This window comes from Miniopterus schreibersii, assembly GCF_964146895.1.
Source record: "Miniopterus schreibersii genome assembly, chromosome: 8".
NCBI classification, from domain to species: Eukaryota; Metazoa; Chordata; class Mammalia; order Chiroptera; family Miniopteridae; genus Miniopterus; species Miniopterus schreibersii.
In genome coordinates this window covers 10,457,817-10,480,872 of record NC_138109.1, presented here as the reverse complement: position 1 = coordinate 10,480,872, position 23,056 = coordinate 10,457,817, and the positions used below count along the sequence as shown (strand labels likewise).

The window sequence follows — 23,056 nt, the reverse complement described above, 5'->3', positions numbered from 1 at the left end:
CAGTGATGTTTTAAACCTCTTATTAATGAAGTTAAATGTATCTAGAAAAATCACTTACCATCTACATAAGAATTAAAAAGCACATAAACTAGAGCTTGTATTTAAAAAGGAAATGGATGGCCCTGGCCAGTGTGGCTCAGTTGGGCGTCAACTCATGCTCCAAAAGGTTGCTGGTTCGATTCCTGGTTGGGGTGCGTACAGGAGGCAGATGATTGATGTTTTTCTCTCTCTCCCTCTCTAAAATCAATACAAAAATATTTTTAAAATATAAATAAGGAACGGGTGGCTGCTATTACAAGGAGTAGAAAAGATTCAAAGTGAGTGTAAAACTTAGCTACTTCAGAGATTATACTAGAAACTTTTAAATATAAGTTACAGTTCAGCACCTTTTAAAATTTCATGTTTATTCATATTTTTCAAAATATATGTACATAAAAAAAGGAAGATTTACAACAGGAAAGATTGCCTTACATGCAACACAAATTCCAATGAACTCATGATGGGATCACACATAATTATGAATCCAATTCAAGCCAACCTTCTCAAGTCCGTTTCCCAGCCACGCTTCAGGCTGCAGACGGGATCCCAGGAGACAATGCCAGTGGAATGGATAAAACACACACCTTTGCTTCTGGCAGCACTTAGGGGCCAGAAGACGTACACCGAAGAGTTTAAGACAATTAAAATGTCAAGTGCCACAGGGAGGGTAAATGATAACCGAAACCCATGTTTATCAAGTAGAAAGCCAGTACTATTTAACACAACTTCACAATACTAAACAAATACAAGTAAGAGGTTACGTAGTTGGGCTTCATTTAATTTTTTTTAAAAAACCATCTCAAAACGGAAGCCACTTGCTTGATATTGAAAGTGCTGTGGAAAAAAAGGAGGGGAAAAGAACCCACAGATCAACCTGGAATCTAGTTTATTTTTGCAAATTGTTTTTTTCCACTTAACATTTCTACATTAGCAACAATGTAACTCTCCAACATTTCCTTATAAAAGAGGCAAACAAGAAGTGAGAATTCATGCTCCAAATATTAAAAAATATATTCAAACATTTGATCAAGATTTTATGTTTTGATTTTTGCTAACACAGGTGACACCAGAAACCACAAATTTAACGTATTCTTATATTTCCCCTTCAGTCAAAAACCAAGCGGTGGAGAGAACTTGTGCTTGCTGTTAAGGGAATGCAATGCCCGGGGCCAGTGAAAGACACTTGGAAATGAATGTGAAAAGTGGCCCAAGGAGCCATGTGTCTTCAGAATCTAACGAGATCATAATGTGTTTGGCTTATTCCCAAAGCTAAGACGTCTCTGTGTTTACAGTTAGAGAGAAAGGGCTAGTGGAGTGGTTTTATAAATAAGATTAATTATTATAGCTGTAACTGGAGTCTCCAGGTAGGAGGCTTTACAGTTCAGTCAGTGCTGTTCTGCCTCGTTTTTACTTCAGCACCTGACCAGCGTTCTGTTCTTGATGCCTTCTACAAATATAAAAATCTTTGCAACTGTTTAGATAAACTGGAAGGGATAAGAAAAGCCAAGCTGACAATAAAAGAAAGAAAATGCGAGGGCTGGGTGAAGGGAGAAAAAAGGACAAGTATAGATTATACAGTTTAGGAAAGTTCAGAATTACCCCCGAAATTAAAGTGACTGAGGGAAGGGACAGGCACCAAGGACAGCGCCTAAAGCTAACAAATACCCAAGCTGGTTTGTTTATAGTCCCTCCTCACAAGTTCAGAAAAAACAAATTAATTTTAATAGCATCAAAACTAAAACAAATGCACACTGACCTTAGAAAATAAGATTTTAAATTTCATCACAATACCCTTTTTTCCTATAAAATTTACTTTTTTGCTTTGAAAGATTTCTTCATGGTGGATTTGCCCTTGCCAGGCAATTTCACTTCCTTTCTCACACTGGCCGCAGGCTTCTTTGAAGAGCCACCACTGGGTTTCTTGATGACTGAGGGTGAGGGTCTGGCTTTCTTGGCAGGAGTTTTGGCCTTGGGAGCAGCTTTCTTGGGCAGGGGCCTTGCTTTCCCTCGCTGAGCAGCTGGGACTTTAGGCACAGGCTTGGATCCTCTCTGCTTCATGGGTGCAGCCTTTCCTGATGACTTGGCTGGGGTTTTCTTCTGCAACCTGCAAACCAAAGAGCAAAGGCAGTCACTTACCAGCTGAGAGATTCACTTTGCCAGGATGATCAGATACTTTACCAAAAAAGAAGAGATATTATGTAGAAGTCGCCTATGTTACGAATAGAAATGTAGCCCTGGCTGGGTGGCTCCACTGGTTGGAGCATCCTCCCATACACTAAAAGGTTGCAGGTTCAATCCCATCAGGGCATGTACAGGAGGCAACCAATTGATGTTTCTGTCTCACATTGGTGTTTCTCTCCCCTACCCCCAAATCAATAAACATATCCTTTGGTGAGGATTAAAAAAAAAGAATAGAAATGTAATTTATTACTTTTTTAAACTAAAGGCTTTTACTAAAATTATATAAAATTCAATTCATGGAAATCTACACAAAATTTTATAATGTTTTTCCTAAGAAAATAAATTATTTTTCTTTGAATAACCAAACTATGGATGTATTTAAGGCTTGATCAAAAAGTAAATGACATATTCATGTTTCATTTCTTAAGCTTGGAGTCTCTGAATTTTCAAGAAAACAAGTTCAGTGTTACACAGAGAACGTCAAGGCTCCTGAGTTGGAGGCTTTGCACACATCCACACCTCTTAGGTGGAGGCTCTTCATCCTCAGAGTCTTCTTCTGATGAGTCATTCTCTTCATCTTCATCTTCATCTTCATCTTCTCTTGAGAATCATCTGGCTCTTTCTTTGGAAATAGAACTCCCGGGCTATGGAAAAAAGAAAAAGATTAAGTGAAAGAGGAGTCCTACAGAGGGCAAGGAAAATGATGTGAACCTAGATGTATATTCCCAGAATATTCCCCATTTCCTCCAAGCTTCCCCAACGATGTCAAGTCAGGTTACAAATATCAAGTTACAACTGAACCTATTTTGAATATACACACAAAGTCATGACAAATCTATAAAGTCCCAGCCGTGCCTCCTTCCCTTCCTCCTTCTATTTAATAAAGTTGATTCTTAACCATTTATTTATAACATTTAATGTGTATGTCTTTAAGAATTAAAGTTAAATAGTCAAAAATTTCAAATAACATGTATTCAACCTGGAACACTTATGCCTGCACACAAAGAACAAGAAAGCTACACTTACTCCTGCTAAATAGGGCTTTAGCGGCACACCTCATGACACCATACTAGAAATGGAAGTATGAGGCTATATAGCACGGGTGCATAGAACAATGCTTGCCCATAGGAGATGCTCAATGAATAAACAAGGTATTTGTGTAAGACAGGTTTTCAAGTAAATGTCCCTGTCTCTACAGTATGAAGAAGGCAGATTAGGATTCTTGGAAGCAGCCAATGCTCTCCCTAATTGGTGTGGTACAATTAAAACATATACATAACCCTCTAATAATCTTCCTGTTGTTATCGATTATTCAAGCAGCAATAAACATCAAAATGACTGGCCAAGGATCTCAAAGAATTCAATACTTGATTTCAGGAACATCTGGCTAACAATAAATTCTAGCAGGATAGCCAAAATTCCTGTTCTTACGTGAAAAACTTTTGCTCTAAAACAATACTACCTTAAGTAGTCTTTATTTTCAAGTATATCCAGTTCAGTGTAATAGTGGTCAAATAAATTAAGCCATGTCTGTAACCTAGAATAGATTTTAAGTTTACAATGACCAATACTTCATATTATGGGCTGTTTGTTTACCTGGGATAATAGGGAAAACAGAGCTGGAAGGTGCCACTGAATCCTTTACCAGAGATCTGTTCCATCCACCCGTTCTTTTCGCATTTCTGCAGGGTTTTCTTCAGCAAATGCACTGAAAAAAAAAAAAATTAAAAATGGAGAAAGTTATTTAGTTATTCAAATTTGGTAATTCTCTCAACCACAATCATTTATACATCAACTTAATGTCCCATCATATACAGTAATTGACAAGTTCTAAGTGAATCCGTTACAGTCAAAGGGATTAACTAATTCACTAAATAATTATTAAGGCCCATACATTTGGCAAGAGTAAAATTTTAACGGCAAAAGATTTGAGAGACCACTGAGTCAAATTCCTCATTTCAGAAAAAGGTAAAGAGAAGCCTAGAGTGGTTAGTGACTTGCCCATAGTTGCACATACAGGGGTGTGTAAAGGTAGGTTTACAGTTGTTCGTATGGAAAATAATGCAATAATTAATAAATAATAACACAAAATCTGTTTTGTATACTCACAACTGTAAACTTTTTGTTTACAACCCTTTTGCCCACCCCCTGTATATGGTTAATAGCTGAATGAAGACTAAATTTCTCACTATTTCCACTTGTTGAAACATCTATTGAGTACCTGTAAGAATAGATAATCATCTAGAACACTATCCATAAAGAAAAACAGAACCAATTTCTCACAAATCAGCAAAGAGTACCAGCACAACACCAAGGCTCCAAAAGGCCTCACTAATTCTCACCTTTCATACAAAAACACATAAAAAATATACTTTATAGTGATTCAGTGTCTAAAAAATAGCAATATAAGTGAAACTGAAAAGGTTAATAACCAATTTTACCTTCTACCACGGCCAAAAGAGAAAATCGTGAAATAGTCTTTAAGGGTCAACTGCACAATTAAACACATTATGTATCTTAAGGAAGGAAAGTTTATTAAAAAAACACCAGTTTTCAGAGTACACAACAATCAGAAAGCATTTCTTCATAATGTTAAAATATACATATTGCATATTTGTTAAAAGTCAGTATTGACTTCGAAATTACCTTTTTATTTAAAACAATATATCCTAACTTGCATTTTCTGTTACTTAACTTCCATATCCTTTACCCTATACCGGTGAGCCCATTCTAGTAGTTCACCAAGAAAATGCACAGTCTCACTAATCTGTCCATGGTAACGCTGCTAAGAGAAGGGTTCTCATCTCAAATCACCACCTGATAGGTAAATATACATTACCAAAAAAGTACTTTCTGTTACAGGGCTTACGTCAATGTGAAATAACCCAAGGAGCCCTGGCGGGGTTGGAGCATTGTCCATACACCAAAAGGCTATCATTTCGATTCTCAGTCAGGGCACATACCTAGACTGTGGGTTCAATGCCCGGTCGGGGTGCATGTGGGAGGCAACGGATCAATGTTTCTTTCTCATATCGATGTTTCACTCTCTCTCTTCTTCCTCTCTCTCTAAAATTAATAAACATATCCTCGGGTGAGGATTAAAAGAAAAAAAAAGAAAGAAACTAAGTAGCAAGTCTTTTAAAATACTGGTTTGGTATCAAGGTGAAATTAGATGTTCTGGTAAACATTCACAAATAAGCAAGAAGACAGTAAACTTGAGAGGTGTTCTGAACCTAGAGATGTACCTAAATTACAATAAAAATATCAGAAAAATCTACACAGCAAAGTACAATCAAATTCTGATCTTTAGTAGACATTGTAAATTAAGGATAAGCCTTGATTATGTCTGTTTTTCTTTTTAGAAATAAATCAGATTTGTAAAGTTGTTGTTCCCTCTTGGTTTTCAGTCAGTAGTTAAATGCTTTGTCATTAGTAGCATGATCTCTAGGGATTTTTCACAACAGCTCTAATCCGGGTAAAATGTATACAACTGCGTGCCTTACTTTGATAGTTAGAATTGGTCCCTGGGTGGTTCTCCAGGACATACTTCTTCAGAGCAGTGGTGGAGCAGGTCTTCGGCTCATTCATGGCAGCAATGGCAGACAAGATTGCATATTCCATCAGGCTTCCACCAAGCAGGGGTTTCTCCCCTGATTTCTTCAGCTGTTTTCCAAGGAGGAAGAGAAAAGCATCAAGACAACACTCTCCCAAAGCAGGTCAAGACAAGACTCCTCTGCACCAGGTGGGTCGGAGTTCCTGCATTAGCACAGATATGTTTTACAATAAATTGTCAGGTTAGGGACTTTCTCTTCCCATTTATCAGGTATGCAATCTAACTGAGGAGTCCCAACCCTCCTATGAAGATTTTCTCCTTCCATCCAACCTAAAATAGCAATGGCTAACCTAACCCAAAGAGAGGGACAGCTCTACCCCAATAAGTAGGTAACTTGTTAGCCCCTCCCCAAATTAGGATGCCTTTATTTGAAAATACTTCCTTTTTCTGAATCTGAAAATTGTAGTAGTTGTAAAAATAACAAATAGCCTTTTTTAATCCTATATGAAAATAACAAAAGAAAAGTACGATCACGCAATAGGAAATTACATAGGATAGTTCAAGGACAAAAGGCTGGGGAACAAAGGTGAGTACCAATAAGCAAAAATTTGGGGTAAAAGGACAAACTCTAGTATGGTTCACAATAGTGATTCTCAAGGAGTGGTACATATACCCCATGGGGTTCCTGAGATCCTTTCAAAGGATACACAAAGTAAAAACTATTTCATAATAATACTAAGATGTGATTTGCCTTTTTCACTGTGGTGACATTTGCAGACAGTGGAAAAGCTGCTAGGTAAAACTGCTGCAACCTTACCACAAATCAAGGCAGAGGCACAAAAACTACATAGTAGTTATTTTATTCTTTATGGCTACATACTTGTGGTTAAAAAAAAATAGCCAGTTTCACTTAAGAATGCCCTTGAAGAAGTAGTACAAATTACTTTATTAAATCTAAACCCCAATGCATGTCTTTCTGGTATTTTATGGGATGAAATGAGGAAGAACACATAAAGCATGTCAGCTGTCTATATATGATAGTTGTCTCAAGGAAAAAACATCTGTGATTATCTGAGTTGTGAGCTGAACTAGCTGTATTTTTCATGGAATACTCTTTTTACTTGAAGGAACAACAAACAGACAAACTATGGATTTCTAGACTTAGGTATCCGGTAGACATTTTCTTGAAAACAAAAAAGTAAGCCTGGCTGGCAAGGCTCAGTGGTTGAGCATCGACCTATGAACCAGGAGGTCACAGTTCAATTCCTGGTCAGGGCACATGCCCAGGCTGCAGGCAGATGCCCAGTTGGGAACATGTAGGAGGCAGCCAATTGGGAAAACTTGTATCTACCACCGTGAGCTTGATTAACTTCCTAGTACTTAATACTGTTCTGGTGAGATCAGTGGGTAATATTAATGAACATGATTTTTGTTATTGATGAAATGTGTCAACATTTAAAAAATCTGCATAATTCAGTGCATAGTTCACTATTTTCCAAATGACTGTTACAAAATTATGCGTGGTTAAAAGATCCATTTAAAGTTCAAGACAGACCAAAGGATTTTAAGATAACAGAGCACAAGAAGTTCACTAATATGGTTTCAGATTCCACATGACAACTAACCTTTAAGGAATTGCCACAAAATCAATTAATGTAATACACCATATTAACAGAATAGGGAACAAACCACACGACCATCTCAAGAAACACAGAAAAAGTATTTGACAAATACAACAGCCATTCATAATAAAAACTCCAACAAACTAGTAATAGAAGGGAACTTTCTCAACCTGATAATAGGCATATATGAAAACCCTACAGCTAACTTAATAGTGAAAGACTGAATAGACAAGAATGTCTGCTCTCATCACTGTGCTGGGGTTTCTATCTAGCACAATCAGGAAAGAAAAAAACAAACAAAAAATCCAGATTGAAAAGGAGGTAGTAAAATGGTCTTTATTTGCAGATGACATAATCCTTTATATGCAGGAAAATCCTAGGAATCCAGAGTCCTAAAGAACTCACAAAAAAACTACCTCAACTAGTAAATGAGTTCAGCAAGGTTGCAAGTCACAAGATCAATCGATAAATGAACTGTATTTCTATAGGCTACCAATAAACAATTTGAAAAAGAACTGGAAGAAAATTTCACTCACAATAGCATGGAAATATTTAGGAAAAAATTTAACAGAAGAAATATAAAACCTGTACACTGAAAACTATAAAGTCAATTAAAAATATATGTATTAAAAAAAATTCAATACTTTTGCACTTTAAGTGAAAAAGTACAGGCCACAGACTAGGAGAAAATATTTTGCAAATCATATATCTGATGAGGAAGTTGTATCTAGTTATATAACTTCTAATTCAATAAGACGAATAACCCAATTTTAAAAATAGGCAAAGGACCTGAATAGACATTTTACCAAAGATAAACAAACGCACATTAAGCACACGAAAAGATGGTCAACATCAGTACCCATCAGGAAAATGCCAACCAAAACCACAACGAGGTGACATGATGTAACCACTAGTATGGCTATAACGAATGAAACAATAACTATTGTTTGCAAAGATATGGAGAAACTGGAACCCTTATACATTGCTGGTGAGACGGTAAAATGATGCAGCCACTTTAGCAGTTTCTTAAAACATAAATTTACTATATAGTCCACCAAGTCCACACTCCTAGTTATATACCCAAGTGAAATAAAAACATATATCAAAACATAAAGACTTGAACGTAAATTAATGTAAATAGTTAACATTAATCATAACAACTAAAAAGTAGAAGTAACCCAAACGTCTATCAACTCATGAATGGATAAACAAAATGCGTTAGATCCATATATGGGAATACTATTTGGCAATAAAAAGGAATAAAAGTACTGCTTCATGTTGCAACATGAATGTAACTAAAAAACTGTATGCTAAGTAAAAGAAGCCAGTCACAAAAGACCACACATTGTATAATTCTATCTATATGAAATGTGTAAAAAGGAAAACCTGTAACAAGAGAAAGTAGATTAGTAGGTTGGCTGAGGTGGGAATGGGGAGTGACTGCAAATGGGCACAAGGATCTTTTTTGAGTGATGCAATTGTTCTAAAATTGGACTGATGGCTGTAAACTCTATAAAGTTACTAAAAATGACTGTATTATAAATTTTAAGTTAAAATGAGTTTATCTTATGGTATGTACAGAATAACTCAATAAAGCTATTAAAAATTTGTTGAGTTTGGGTATAGTATCAAAGAACAATATCCATAACTATTTGAAAATTATCTTAAAATACTTCCTCCTTTAAAAACTATTTCTGTGAGTTGGATTTTCTTCATAGATATAACTCAAAATATCAAAATATACTGAAAACAAGTATCAGCTATCTTCTATTAAGTTAGACATTAAAGACTTTTGCAAAAATATAGTAGTGCCCCTCTTTTCATTTTATTAAAAAAAAGTGATTTTTCATAAAAATGTTATGCTAAAGTGCAATGGGTTTATTTTCAAAAAAATGAATTAAATGTTTAACATTTCATTTTCCTTTTTTTAAAAAAAAGATAGTCATTTTTAGAAAGAGGGGGGTGGGTGGGGGAGAGAAACATCAATAGGCTGCCCCCTGCACGCCCCCAACGAGGGATGGAGCCTGCAACCCAGGTTATGTGCCCTGACCAGGAATCGAACCAGCAACCTTTTGGTGCACGGGACAATGCCTAACCAACTGAGCCACATCAGCCAGAACTAAAATTTTCTTCAGTTCAAACTTTCAATACAAATATTGATAGGTATAACCCACATAAACAAAAGCTCTTGGGGTCCTCAATAAATTTAGAGAATAAGAAGGCCCTAAAACCAAAACTTTTGAGAACCATTTTGCTACAAGCAAGCCTTTTTGGACTCTAACCTGGAATGTTCCAGAAGCACCTTTACCAGTTATTTGTTCTAACTGGCCTCTCTCTACTGCTCTTTGCAGAGCATTCTTCAACAGCTGTGGCCTGCAGAGAGAAAAGAAAAAAAAAGTGATAAATATATCGATGAAGGAAAGATTTGAAGAAATAGATCCAGGACTTATTCCTTGAACTATGTAGTACCTTGTTAAAATGGACAATAATAAATGACTAGCACCCTTAATAAGTAGCATTTTTTTTTTTCAAGCAAGGACACTAAGTCATTCCCTACACATACAGACCACTTTCCAAAATGTCAAGGCACTCTAACAACCTTTTTAAAAAATATGTCTTTACTGACTTCGGAGACAGGAAGGGAGTGGGAGATAGAAACATCAATGATGAGAGAGCCATTGATCAGATGGCTCCTGAACGCCCCCCACTGGGCATCGAGTCTCCGCAACCCCCAGGCATGTGCCCTGACTGGGAACTGAACTGCCATCTCTTGGATCATAGGTCAATGTTCAACTGCTGAGCCACACCAGCAGGCTCCTAGATGGTTTTAAGAAAGTATATATACGCATTAACAAAAAACAACTGAGTCACTTTCTACAAACCAGTATCTAAAAGCCTAATAAAATACAACTTCCTGAGAAAGAAAATAGGTTGTTTTTAACATAGTATCTCTGTCTTAAGAAGCTTGTCATTAAAAAACAAACGAACAAACTAGGTTATCAAAACCAAATGGCAGGCAAGAAGAAACTGAGTAAAATTAAAAACATAAGAATAAAAATAATAAAAATAACAGAAGACCAAAGCGTTGAAGTAGGCCTGTGGTGATAAGGAGTGAGCAAAGTGGATTACAGGGGAAAGCCATCCAGGCAAAGGGAACAGGAACAGCAAGACTCTGAGGCCAGCTAGGGAGGGAAGAGTAGTAGTAGGAGATTCGGTCAGAGAGTCAATGGAATTGTAGTGCCTTGTAGGCTATTCTAAAGACTCTGGCTTTTCCCTCTGTGAGGGAAAGCCACTGGAAGGTTTGAGCAGCAAGATTATATGATCTAACTTAAAAATTTTTTTTTTTAAAGTATATCTTTATTGACTTCAGAGAGAGGAAGGGAGAGGAAGAGGGAGAGAGAGAGATAGAAACATCAATGATGAGTCATTGATCGGCTGCCTCCTGCACCCCCCCCCACCCCACCCCCCTGCCGGGGATCGAGCCTGCAACCCGGGCATGTGCCCTGACCGGGAATGGAACCGCGATCTCCTGGATCCTAGGTCGATGCTCAACCGCTGCGCCACGTCCAACTGGGCTAACTTAAATTTTTAAAAAAGTCTCTCTCTCTCTACTTTGTTAAGAACAGACTGAAGGGGATGGAGCATGAGAGAAGCAGTTAAGCGGTTACTACTCTGCTACAGGTGAGAGACAATTGTGGCTTGGGAGCGTGGTAATAGTGGAGATAATGAGGTCTATTTATGGGTAGATTTTAAAGACATAAAATGATGTTGCCATTAAGTGAGATGGAGGTGATATGGAAGGTGCAGAGCTGTTTTTTGGAGGGGGGGGAATCAAGAGTTCAGTTTTGGACAAGTCAAGTTAGACATACCAGTGGTGATGTCAAATAGGCATCTGTATATATAAGTGGAGTTAGAAGGGAGGTATGAGCTAGATTTGTAAATCTGTAAGTTAGTAGTGTATAGGTGGTTTTAAAGCATTGAGAGTGGAAAGAATTACCAAGTGAATGTGGACAGAAAAGACTAGAGGCCTAAGGTCTAACCCAGGGGCATTCTTATATTAAGGAGTCAGAAGATGGGACATTAGCAATCCTTAGGAGACTGAGAAAGAATGGGTAGCGCAGTTAGAGGAAAATCAGGAAGGTGCAATGTTCTGAAAGGCAAGTGGAGTGTTCAAGCAGGTGGCAGTCACCGATTGTGTCAAATGCCAATGAGAGAACAACCAGCAAATAAGTTAACCACCAAATGATGGAAATTTGCAACATGGAAGGCACTGGCAACACTGACGGGAAGAAGTAATTCAGGTAAAATGGTGAGGTTAAAATAAAGTGAGACAAAAGTGAGTTCAAGTGAAAATAGGAGGAGAAATTACAGAGAGCAAGTACAGATAACTCATACTTTAAAGCTGCTATTTTTCTTGTTCTTTTGTTTGGCCAAGTTTATGGCTAAATTTCATATGAAATATATGTATGACAACAGGACTCCACTACAGCCAGAGGCAAAGAAAAATCACAGAAGGGGGAAAATGTTTCCTGTAATGTTGAAGGAAAAGGTGTTCAGGTTCATTAGCATCTTTGGGTTGACAACACATCTACCATCAGGCAAATTTTGTTTCAACACAAGATGACCACAAGAAATGTTCCCAAAGACTAGACATGGAACAAAGTTACACTATCAACAACCTGTCTTATGCAAGCAGAGTAGTACTGTAACAAAGGGACATAGGGGAGGGTACAGTCTCCTGTCACGAGAGAGAGAGAGAAGAAAGATAAAAGCCAATGTGGTTCCTTTAAATGTGCCATAAAATGCACTTCTGACCCACAGTTATATCTGTGGGCCATGGTCAGGGTACAAGAAACATAACAACATCAGGACAATAACTACAAATGTTCTGCTTCTAGGGTTTTCTTTTCTTTTGCACTAGTTCGCTAGCACTTTAATTGGGAACTCTGAAAACCACTAAGTGTTCTTCTGAATATGTGGCTTCTGGGCTGAAACCTCAGCAATTCTGACTGTATGCCTCAGTAATAGAAGTAAATACTGTTACTAAACTATAGCAGAACATACATTAGTAGGAAGGACACTGAATTAAATACAATTTTCCAAAAGTCACTATAACAAAGATCTCACACAGACTCAAAACACAAACACTCAAAACACAAACTCTGTGGATTACAAATTTAAACAAATTAGTATGTCTGCATGAATCCACAAATAAGCATATGTGACAATCTAAATGATCAGTCTAGATGTTTTTTAAGTGGCAATTTTTATAAATAAAATATTACTATCAAAATTCTCAAAACTTTATGTATGTTTAAATGATGAGGATATTATGCTATTTCTATGAAGAGTATTACAGAAACCTTAGTTCTTTCATGTTCTCAGTCTTAAATATAAATAAAATATGAGTACCAACTAACTCATGCCATTAGGAAGGCTACTATAAGAAAAACAAAGTAGCAAGTGTTGGTGAGGATATAGAGAAATTAAAACCCATATGCACTGCACAAAACAGTATAGAGTTCCTCAAAAAATTAAAAAAATACAATTGCTTATACGATCCAGCCGTTCCACTTCTAGGTATATACACAAAATAATTGAAAGCAGGGTCTCAAAAAGAGACATGAATACCAGTGTTCATACTGGCATTATTTGCAATAGCTAAAATGTGAAGCAACTCAAGTATTTGTTGACAGATGAATAGATAATCCAAAGGTAATCTATGCATACAATGCAATTTATTAAGCCTAAAAAGGAAATTCTAATGAACCTTGAGGATATTATGTAAGCTTAGTGAAATAAACCAGTCACAAAAAGACAAATACTGTATGATACCCCTTATATAAGGTACTCAGAGAGTAGTCAAAATCAGAAACAGAAAGGAGAACGGTGGTTATCAGAGTCTGGAGGAAAAGAGAGAATGAGGAGTTCCTGCCATTTTAATGGGTACCAAGCTGCAGTTTCACAAGATGAAAAGAATTCTGGAGATGGATGCTGGTGATGGTAGCACATTATGAATACACTTAATACCATTAAACACTGTACCTTTCAAAATGGTTAAGATGGTTAAATTTTATACTTATGTGTACTTTACCACAATAAAAAAAAAAATTAGAAAAAGTAATTTTAAAATGAGTTGATGAGAAGACATAGAGTTTAACCCTGAATATTCTAGCAGCTGACATCATGAAAAGAGTTACTATATCAGGGTCTTATAACAGTTAACATATAGTTTGGGTTTCAAAAAGAAACTACATATGGAGATATGGAAAAAACACACACACATAATGGGACAAAAAAATTAAACACACAAAAAAATTCCTAGCTCAGCTAAAAGCAATCCTTGTTGAATATTTAATCTTCCTCCCTTCTCCTGAAAAGGGGCTAAAGGCATAACAGACACCTATGCTTTAAAGCCTAGGCTAACAGGTCATACCTGATGTCCACTCGAAGTTTAGGGTAATACTGAGACACATATTTTCTGATGAGACTGTAGGAAGCTTCTTTAGGTTCACAAAGGCGAGTAAAGGCCAGTGGGAGGATATCCTCCAATTTTACTTGTGGTTCTGGATCCACTGCAGAGCTCCTGTTCTGAAATGCAGTATCAAAAATTATCATCATATACAGCTTTCTGTTCAAATGCTTCTACATTCAACTCAAACGCTTTTCTAAGTTGGCTGCCAAATCAACTAACCAATACAAAATTATCACTTCTTTTCATATTCAAACAAATCATATCACAGTGGTATAATGTTACTTGTGGTATAATGTGGCAATTTAAGATACACATTTCAGATTGAGTTAAAAATGCATATAAATAAAAAAGAATGGCAGACTTTACTTAAAGGTCTTAATTCATTTTTAGCTTCCAATAACAAACAATGAAAAGGGATCATGGAGCACCAAAAAGCACTGCACAAAAGTTCATTTTGAAAGTGTTTGCCAGTTTTATGAAAAAAGTACAAAAATTTTCAGAGTTGTAGAAACAGAGATATAGAGGAATATTCACGATTTCAATTACTAACACAGATGAAATAGTTCATTTTATTTATTTATTTCATTTTATTACTGTATACTTTCCAGTGAAATTATGTATCTTGGGGAGGAGAGTATTTACCAAAAAAAGAGAAGAAAAACTGGCTCTGGGTATAGTTTTGGGGTATAATATTGAGCAAAAATGTGCTTGTTTGCCTCTGGTGGTTTAAAAGGTAATTCACAAAAAGTAGGATAATTTCATAATTTAACAGGGCAGTGAAGTCCATAGGCTCTGGGGTTGGAGTGCTTGGATGTGCTCTATTCTATTATTCTATTCTAGTCTAGTCTAGCCTAGTCTAATCTATTCTTCTATTCTTTCACTAGCTAGGCAATAATAAGCAAATTACCTGCAGCCTCTCTGAGCCCTTAGGTAGTAACAGTATCACAGCTTACAAACTGTGGCATAGACTTCTTACCTTTCTGTTTCGGGATTTCTGAGGGCTTTTTCTTGATTTCTGGACCACAACAAAACTTCCGGAAGCACCTTTCCCTTTTACCTAAAGTAAATTAATTTTAGTTGCAATAACCAATATTTTTATTTTAAATTATTCTGGTACTCACATTTATAACTTTATACTAATTAAGCAAATTACAGGAAACAGTAATACAAGAACTAATGTAAAATGCTGTTTAACTCATCAGAGAAAAAACAACAACGGATTAGTCAAAAGACGTGGGACTGAATCCTGTTTATTGTACCATCAAGCTATTCAATACTGGACAACCCTGTAAACTCTCTGAGCTGTTGTTTCCTCATCTATAAAACTAGGGAAGAAGAATGCTATTGCGATATCAGATTAAACAGTCTACTACGAACTTAAAAAAAAACATACAAAAGTCCAGTGGAAGGGACAAAATCTCTTGGGGAACATGAGAAAACCTCTTCTTGAAAGGGGGATAGCTAGTTGGCAAAAGTTTACAGCCTAACTGATCTCAGGTCATAATGTTTCCCACAGTTTGCCCATTACAGGTTGTTCCTTAATATGGGAAAGGTTATGCAAGTCATACCACAGATTTCCTTTCCATAATTTACAAAGTACTTTCATAGAACTTTGAAGTTGATTAATCTGAGTTATCTACACCTTAGCTTTACCTACACTACTATGGATATAGCAAGCCAGCTGAAATGCTTCCACCCTATGAACTGAGGGTCAAGCTATGAGGCAAAAACAGGTCACAAACCATATTTTCATAAAGAAAAACACAAAGCCAGTTCATAAACTGTGCTGACATACACTATGATATAGGGCAGGTCTTTGGTTCTAATTATATTGGTTAGATAATCTTTTAATCAATGATTATTTTAAAGGCCACTTAAATAGCAGTTTTACAACATTTTGAGAAAGCTAGAAAGTAAGCTCCACACAGCAGGAATCTGTTTTCCTCACCAATGGACTCCCTCCACAGGACCTGGCAAACAGAAGATGCTCAAAATGTACTGGTGGAATTAAGTACTTGTTTAAAGTTCCCACAGTTTGAATGCCTCAATGGCCCAGAATTCTGTATTAATCGAACTATGTATAACAAACTATGAATAAAAGAAAGGCAGTAAGAGGACTCTGGGAATGCAGTGAACTGGGTCCTTAGAACCATCTTTGCCACTCTCAACCTCTGAAGGTTTAAATAACATAAAGTCCATTCTAGCTTTAGATTTTCATGATTCTAAGCAAAGTAACACAGATTTATGCTTGAAATCAATACTGGCTTTAGTACTAGTCTCAATTTACTCAGGCTTCTCTGATGCCCCTAACAAGCTTTAACAGTTTTAGATACTATAAAGGAAAGGTGAATCTACTTACAAAACTAATTTATAAGAGCAACAAGTGTAGTCACATAAGCAACACTTTAAAAGTAACAAACCTAAGACAAAAGCAATTATTTTTGCTGCTGAAATAATAGGACTCCTTAACCCTGCTTCTTGTATCTTTAGCACAAAGCCCCCAAAGAGAAGCCAATAAAAAGTACGAGCAGCTAGAAAATCATCACATTATCCTATTGTTTCTGCTCTCTAGAATAGTTATAAAAGGTAACTGGCAGTGATTTTGAAACCTAGTCTGGGAATAAAACTAGGTTAAGCTTAAGCATTTCATCACATTATTTTTAACCAAAAAAATGCAAAAAGCCTAAATGTTACTAAATATGGACTTACATGTTGTAATGATCTTATTACCAGTAACTGTTTAATACCTGTTTGATGACACCTCTATTTAATTCTCTTTTCAGTGCTTGTTTAAGGAGGTAGCCCCTTCTCTCCAACTCCAGAGAAGGGTACTTATGGATGATATATTTTCGAATAGCAACAACTGATGCACCACTCTTCTGGAAGCATGCCTAGAAAACAGATTTACCAAATCATATTCATTACTTTAAACTAGCAGCTTTTCATAGACAGAGAACCTAACATGTTTTCAAAATAAATTATTCTGAAAGTGAACTTAATAATGGATGAGAAAAAGGGCAGGAAGGAATGGACGGTATTTCAGGTAAGTTCAGTTCATCATGGCTGTGGAGAAATGAAGAATTAAAATATGTCCTGCAACACTAATTTAAAATTGTTCAAAATACCAGAGAGAAGATACAACATGTGACCAACATTCTGTGTTAATGAAGAACCTCATTCTATTTTAATTCTACATTGACAAGACAAATCTTTAGCATTAAAATGAGGAAAGCAGAACACTGGAATGAGTTATTTTATGGCACGAGTTCTGGTACACCAGGACCAGTATTTCTTTGCAGGCTTTGTGTGAATGTCAGCAAAGAATATAAGCAACGATACTCTGAATAAATGGCATAAAACTAGATTTACAGGTGGCAAAGTCTTGAGAGTTTTGGAAACAACAGGGCATTAAATTGCAATTTAAAGTGCCCATTTCCATTCTATTTATCTATATTCCATTTAACTAATGCACATGGAAGATTTAAGCAGATCATTCTGTCACAAAGGCAGAGAATTTTTTCAAATGCTTTACATTTTGAAGCACACTTAAATAGCATCTGTTATCTCATGGGCTAGTCCTCCAATTCTGTGTTGTCATTGTCTACACTAAATGTAGCACATACTCATTCCCACTGGATAATGACTTGGTTGAGTGTTATTTTATACACTATGACAATAAAGAAAAAGAACTCACAGACAGATGGACCAGAAAAGATTGTACCACACAAAACAAGCTGTGTGAATATGGGTCCACTTACTTCAAGTAAATGTCTCTGACCTATCACAGCCTACTGTTTACTCCTAATCTTATTAAAAATCAAAGGAAAGAAAATATGCAAAAAAGAACTCTCTGATGTGAAACAATCCCTTGTTCTACCAAACTGACAATGAGATGGAAGAAGGCATCAGGAATCTTCTTAGATTCAGAAAATGGTATCAGTGGTCTAACATCATGATTTGTTACACTGCGTGGAATATGCATGCTATGTAGATATATAAATGCATAATCATATTCAAACTATTCTTTAGGCCTAATTACACTGCTGTAATATTTTAAAATTTCAGTCCCACCCTAGCCAGTTTTGCTCAGTGGTTAGAGCGTTGCCTGTGGACTGAAGGGTCCTGGGCTCGATCCCGGCCAAGGGCAGTACCTCAGTCACAGGCTCCATCCCTGCCCCGGTCGGGGACGAGAGCGAGAGGTAACCGAATGATGTGTCTCTCTCACGTCAATGTCTCTCTCCCCCCTTCCACTCTCTCTGAAAAGCAGTGGTAAAGATGTTCTTGAATGAGGATTAAAAATTATTTTAAATTTCAGTGCCTTCTCTCCCCTGACTGTGACATACTCCTCCAAACCTAGGCTGCGAGGTCATGAGCTGCCCTCCTTAAGGGCAGACAACACGAAGGACAGAGATCTCACTATAGTCAGACTATGTAGAACAAGACAGTTTTCTTAATGAGTTCAGCGCACTCTTGACAGAGTGCAGGGAGCGGTCTGAAGGCAAACTCTTTTCCAGTCTGTGTCAGTGCTGTCTTCAAATTCTGAGAATCACCACCAGGTTGCTCCTTCCTATATATACCACCCTTGGTTAAACTGATCTCTCTCTCTCCTCCCAATTCTACCTCAGATCTAAGGACAGGGACCCTGAAATGAAGAAGTCTATGGCTTCTCTTTTATGGCTCCTCTAATCATTTGCTCATGTGAAACAAGGCAAAATTAACCAGAAAAATTTACACAAAAAACAGCAAGGATAGATTAGAAGATAACCTTAAAAATTAAAATAAGAAAACCACACCTTATGATTGCACAAGCTAATGAAAGTCAATGGATTATAGCAAAGTCATAGCTATGCAAGGAGGATAATTTTGCAAGTATTTTGGAATGGCTGGGTGATGAAGCAAAGCAGTAAGAGGATTTCTTATAACTCAGGTTTGAGAGATAACCACTAACAATATCAGACACAGCTTTGAAAATGGACCTAAGGATAGTATATTTTAAAAAAATAAAAATTCTCAATGCTATTCAGTCATCCTGAGTCACAACTGGATTTCATAAGGGCAAGGGCCCTGTCTCTCCTATTCTATGCTGTATCACTTGTATAGTTGCCTGACACAGAGAAGTTAGCTCTTAAACATTTGTTGAATAATATGTTAAGCTTCAAATAAAAACTATACTCAACCAGTTAAACTGTGTAAAAAAAAAATCTAAAGTTAAGTTTATAAAACTTGCTATAATAAATCTGAATTAAAAAAATTAACAGGGTTCATCAAATATAATTGCATTATAAAAAAAAAATAAACTTCATAATGGCTTTCTTCTACTTAAATCTCTTTTAGGAAGCAGAGCAAGATTTCTGATGCCTGGACAGGCATATGCCATTTTCAAATAAGCAAAAGATAAACAGAATAAACCTAAAATAAACTGCTTGAAGTAAAAACTTGCCTTAATGGCCTCAGTCAGGATTGCATCCATCTTGGGACGTGGGGAGGAAGCCATCGGTGTTTGTTTCTGGGCCCTTGCTAGCTGGCTGGCAGAAAGGGTAGCCCAGGAAGGTATTGTTTTTTTCACTTTCTTCTCCTTTTCTTTAGACTGATCTTTCTCACTTTAAAACAAAGAATTGTTATTGTGCAAAATAAACTCTCCAGAAAGAGGCATAAAGTCAGAAAAAGACCAGAAAGGGATAAAAATTGTGTTTTAATTTACTTCTACGTTAAGGCAACACATAAAATAAGCAAAATTTTACTAAATTAAAACATTAAAAAAAAAAAAAAGGGTACTATAGCCCTGGCTGGTGTGGCTCCATGGTTAGAGGGTTGGCCCACACACCAAAAAGTCATGGGTTCAATCCCTGGCTCTGGTTGGGGTGCATGTGGGAGGCAATCAATTAACCAACTGATCACCCGCCTCCCCCCGCCACTCTCTCTAAAAATCAATGGAAAAATATACTTGGGTGAGGATTAAAAAAAAAAAAAAAAGGGTAGTATAAATGAACCAAAAAGATGTTTTCTCTTAGGTGTAGGAGAGAGGAGTCCTATAAATTAGATCTAGTAAAGAGTGCCAATACATACATGAAATCAGAATTTTTAAATGTATTCCAACTACAACAGATGCAATTTAATACAGTGGAAAGAACTCAAAGCTCTGAAATCAGAGAGCTTGGGTTTCAGTTTTAGCCTCAACACTTACTAGCTATATGAACTTAGCAAGTGACCTGAGTCTCAGTCTCCTCAGCTGTAAAACTGTAACATAACACCAAACACTTCATAAGGTTGTTACAAGAATTACAAGATTATGTTTATAACACAATTTTGTGAGCCATAAAGTATTACATGATTTTTATTCTATGTAATAATAACAGCACTACATGCACCTAAAATACAGGGAAGCTGTTAAAAATTCTACAGATTTTATGTATACCTATGAAACTGGGATAAAGGATTCCCTAAGGATTACCACTAGAAGGTATAGATATTCCTAAATTCTTCTTCTTTTTATTGATTTTAGAGAGAGGAAGGGAGACGGAAAGAAAAACATCAATGTGAGAGCAAAACATTAGTTGCCTCCTCCAGGGCCCCCAGCAGGGATCAAGCCCACAACCCAGGCATGTGCCATGACCAGGAACAGAACCTGCAACCTTTGGGTGCACAGGATGACACCCAACCAGCTGAGCCACACTGGCCAGGGCAAGTTATTCTTTTCTTTAAAAAGTAATTCTTAACTGTTCTGACCAATTATTAAAAGAATAAAATGAATGCTACCAGCTGTCCTACAAACAAAATTGTTTTAGTTAAAAAACACTGTAGAGATTATCACTAGTACTTTGTTTTCAGATTCTCAGTCACCATCCAATTGAATACTTCACCAAACACATACAGTTTTAGATCATTCTAGCGATGACTTGATAGATTAATGTTTTCTAATATAAGCATATAAAAACAACTTACTCCTGGCACAGAGGCAGTAATAAAATGGTGAAGTGTCTCCCAGGTCAGATTTTTATAGTCCTGTTTCGTCTGAAATTATGGCAATGCTTAAAATATCAGACACTCCCACAGTGAATTCTAAGCACAAAAACACCCCCCAAAGCCAAAAGGAATGAATTTTGGATTATCCAAACCATTGTGATAACTATGACACATTCTAATAGGCCATACAACTACATAATAAACCTATGTCAAATGTAATTCTAAAAAGTAAAACCAAACAGCAAAAATCCAGCATAAACCAGTGTTAGAACACTTTACAACAATCTTGTCTACAGTCCTTTTACGTTGCCTTTAATTATGTACAGCAGGAAGGTGCGACTCCTTACTCCTTTTTGGTTTCCTCGGAGGACTTGTTTTCCTCCTTCTCTTCATTCTCAGGTTCCCCCTTTGGCTGCTCTGTCTCACTAGATGTCGCAGGTGGAGTTTCATTCTCCTGTTCTTCTACAGTGGAGACAGATTCCTCTGAACTTATGTCCGGTTCTAAAAAATCAGGTGAGCAGAATTGCAGCAAGTAGATATATTAGAGTCTGAGTCAATAAAAGGGTAAATGTTTACCTTATTAAACAGATAACCCAATGTTCAGATAAAGATGGATTCTAACATGAACAAATGACCGAGTGCAGTTTCTTTCCGTTTATGTCACTCGAGCTGCCTATGCAAGGAGGCGTTTACCTAGAGAGCTGTGTGAGAAAAGGATGCAGACCAGGAAATCACACAGGAAGGAAACTCATTTTACCCCAAATCAAGTATCTCCTTCACTCTACTCTGCAATATTAATGATGAGACTCATAATAAGAAATTAGCCATTTCAAATTTAACAAATTCTAGTAAGGGAATAACAGAATTAACATGTATTTTCCAAGAGAAATGACTGAGGCAAGACCAGAAACTGGAGAGGGAATACTGAGGTATGCAGCTATTTGCCTGTCTTCTTAACATGTCTCCTTGAGCAGCTACTATAAAATACAGAACCCCAGGAAATAGTTAAGCAGGGACTTCAAAGAAAGGACTCCAGCACTGGCCCGTGTGGCTCGGCTGGGTGGCGTCCTGTGCACCAAAATGTCATAGGTTCAATTCCTGCTCAGGGAATATGCCTGGTTGTGCACTCGCTCCCGGGTAGGGGGTACGCAGGAAGCAGCCCATCTATGTTTCGCCCTCACACCGATGTTTCTCTTTCTCTCTCCCTCTCCTTTCCATTCTCTAAAAATCAGTAATTTTTTTTTTAAAAAAAAAGAAAGAAAAGGACTCCGGTGGCAAAAAATAAAAATATGTTTGAAGAGTTTGGTCACTTAGATTATGTAAATTACTGGCATAATGACGAAGACATCCTTGTGGCCTTCAACATAAATAAGAGAATTTCTAAAAATGCCACTTCCTTCTTATAACCAAGTCACATATGTACAATTCTAAAGGAATTTCTAGGTTCTCAACAAATTAAATTTCTAAACCATAAATTTCAGGATGGTCAACTACCATTTGTAAATTTCATCCTGGATTATGCTCTCCAACCAGATTTGCATGTAAATAGAAAATCTTCCCATATATGTTTAACCAAAATTGAGGTTTCTGAGACAGAGACACTGGGATTCGAGTTTAGACTCTATAACTTTCCAGCTTGATATCTTAGGGCATTTTCTTTTGACATCTCCAAGTCTCAGTAACCTTACCTCAAAGAGCTTTTATGAGGATTATATCAAATGCTTTAAGGGAAGCTTGTAGGCTAGCACTTGTACTACGTGGGTGATTCCCAGCCTCCTTTGGCCTCCTCTGAGGCTTCTAGAACTGTTTCACAAAGTAGCAAGGCTTGAACTTCATTATAACAATGGTAGCTGGTGATACAGACAACTGCAAGATATATTTTTTTTATCCGATTATCTCTTACTGTCCCTCGCCCCAACAATTTGACCTAAATGACTGTGAGAATAAGAACTTACTATTAGTCATATGTTTATTTATTTATATATTGCCTTATTCCAAAAAGTATGAAAAGCTAAGAATGGTTTATTGGGCTTTACTGTAATAATAGAGCTATAAATTTAATTTCACAATATTTTCTCAAGAATAATTGCTAAATAGTGGCTTAATAAAGGTTCACTCAGTAGACATTGAGTATGTATAATGTGTAAGACATTGTTTCCAAATTATTAAACTATTATGTGTGCCTCTGTGTGGAATGTAGGATTTGTACAATTTAAAATATAA

The 23,056-nt window shown here is 36.7% G+C and overlaps 1 protein-coding gene across 1 annotated transcript in view; it reads right to left on the bottom strand.

Moving 5' to 3' along the window:
• Positions 1-384: 384 nt before the first annotated feature.
• HP1BP3 (heterochromatin protein 1 binding protein 3) overlaps positions 385-23,056 on the bottom strand; it is a 29,220-nt gene continuing 6,548 nt past the window's right edge. The window contains 11 exon segments of the mRNA XM_081144455.1: positions 385-2,143; positions 2,740-2,821; positions 2,824-2,864; positions 3,817-3,928; positions 5,724-5,883; positions 9,678-9,768; positions 13,832-13,986; positions 14,847-14,927; positions 16,618-16,761; positions 19,311-19,470; positions 21,181-21,334. Of these exon segments, the coding sequence (XP_081000581.1) occupies positions 1,849-2,143; positions 2,740-2,821; positions 2,824-2,864; positions 3,817-3,928; positions 5,724-5,883; positions 9,678-9,768; positions 13,832-13,986; positions 14,847-14,927; positions 16,618-16,761; positions 19,311-19,470; positions 21,181-21,334 (1,475 nt within the window). The 3' untranslated portion in view covers positions 385-1,848.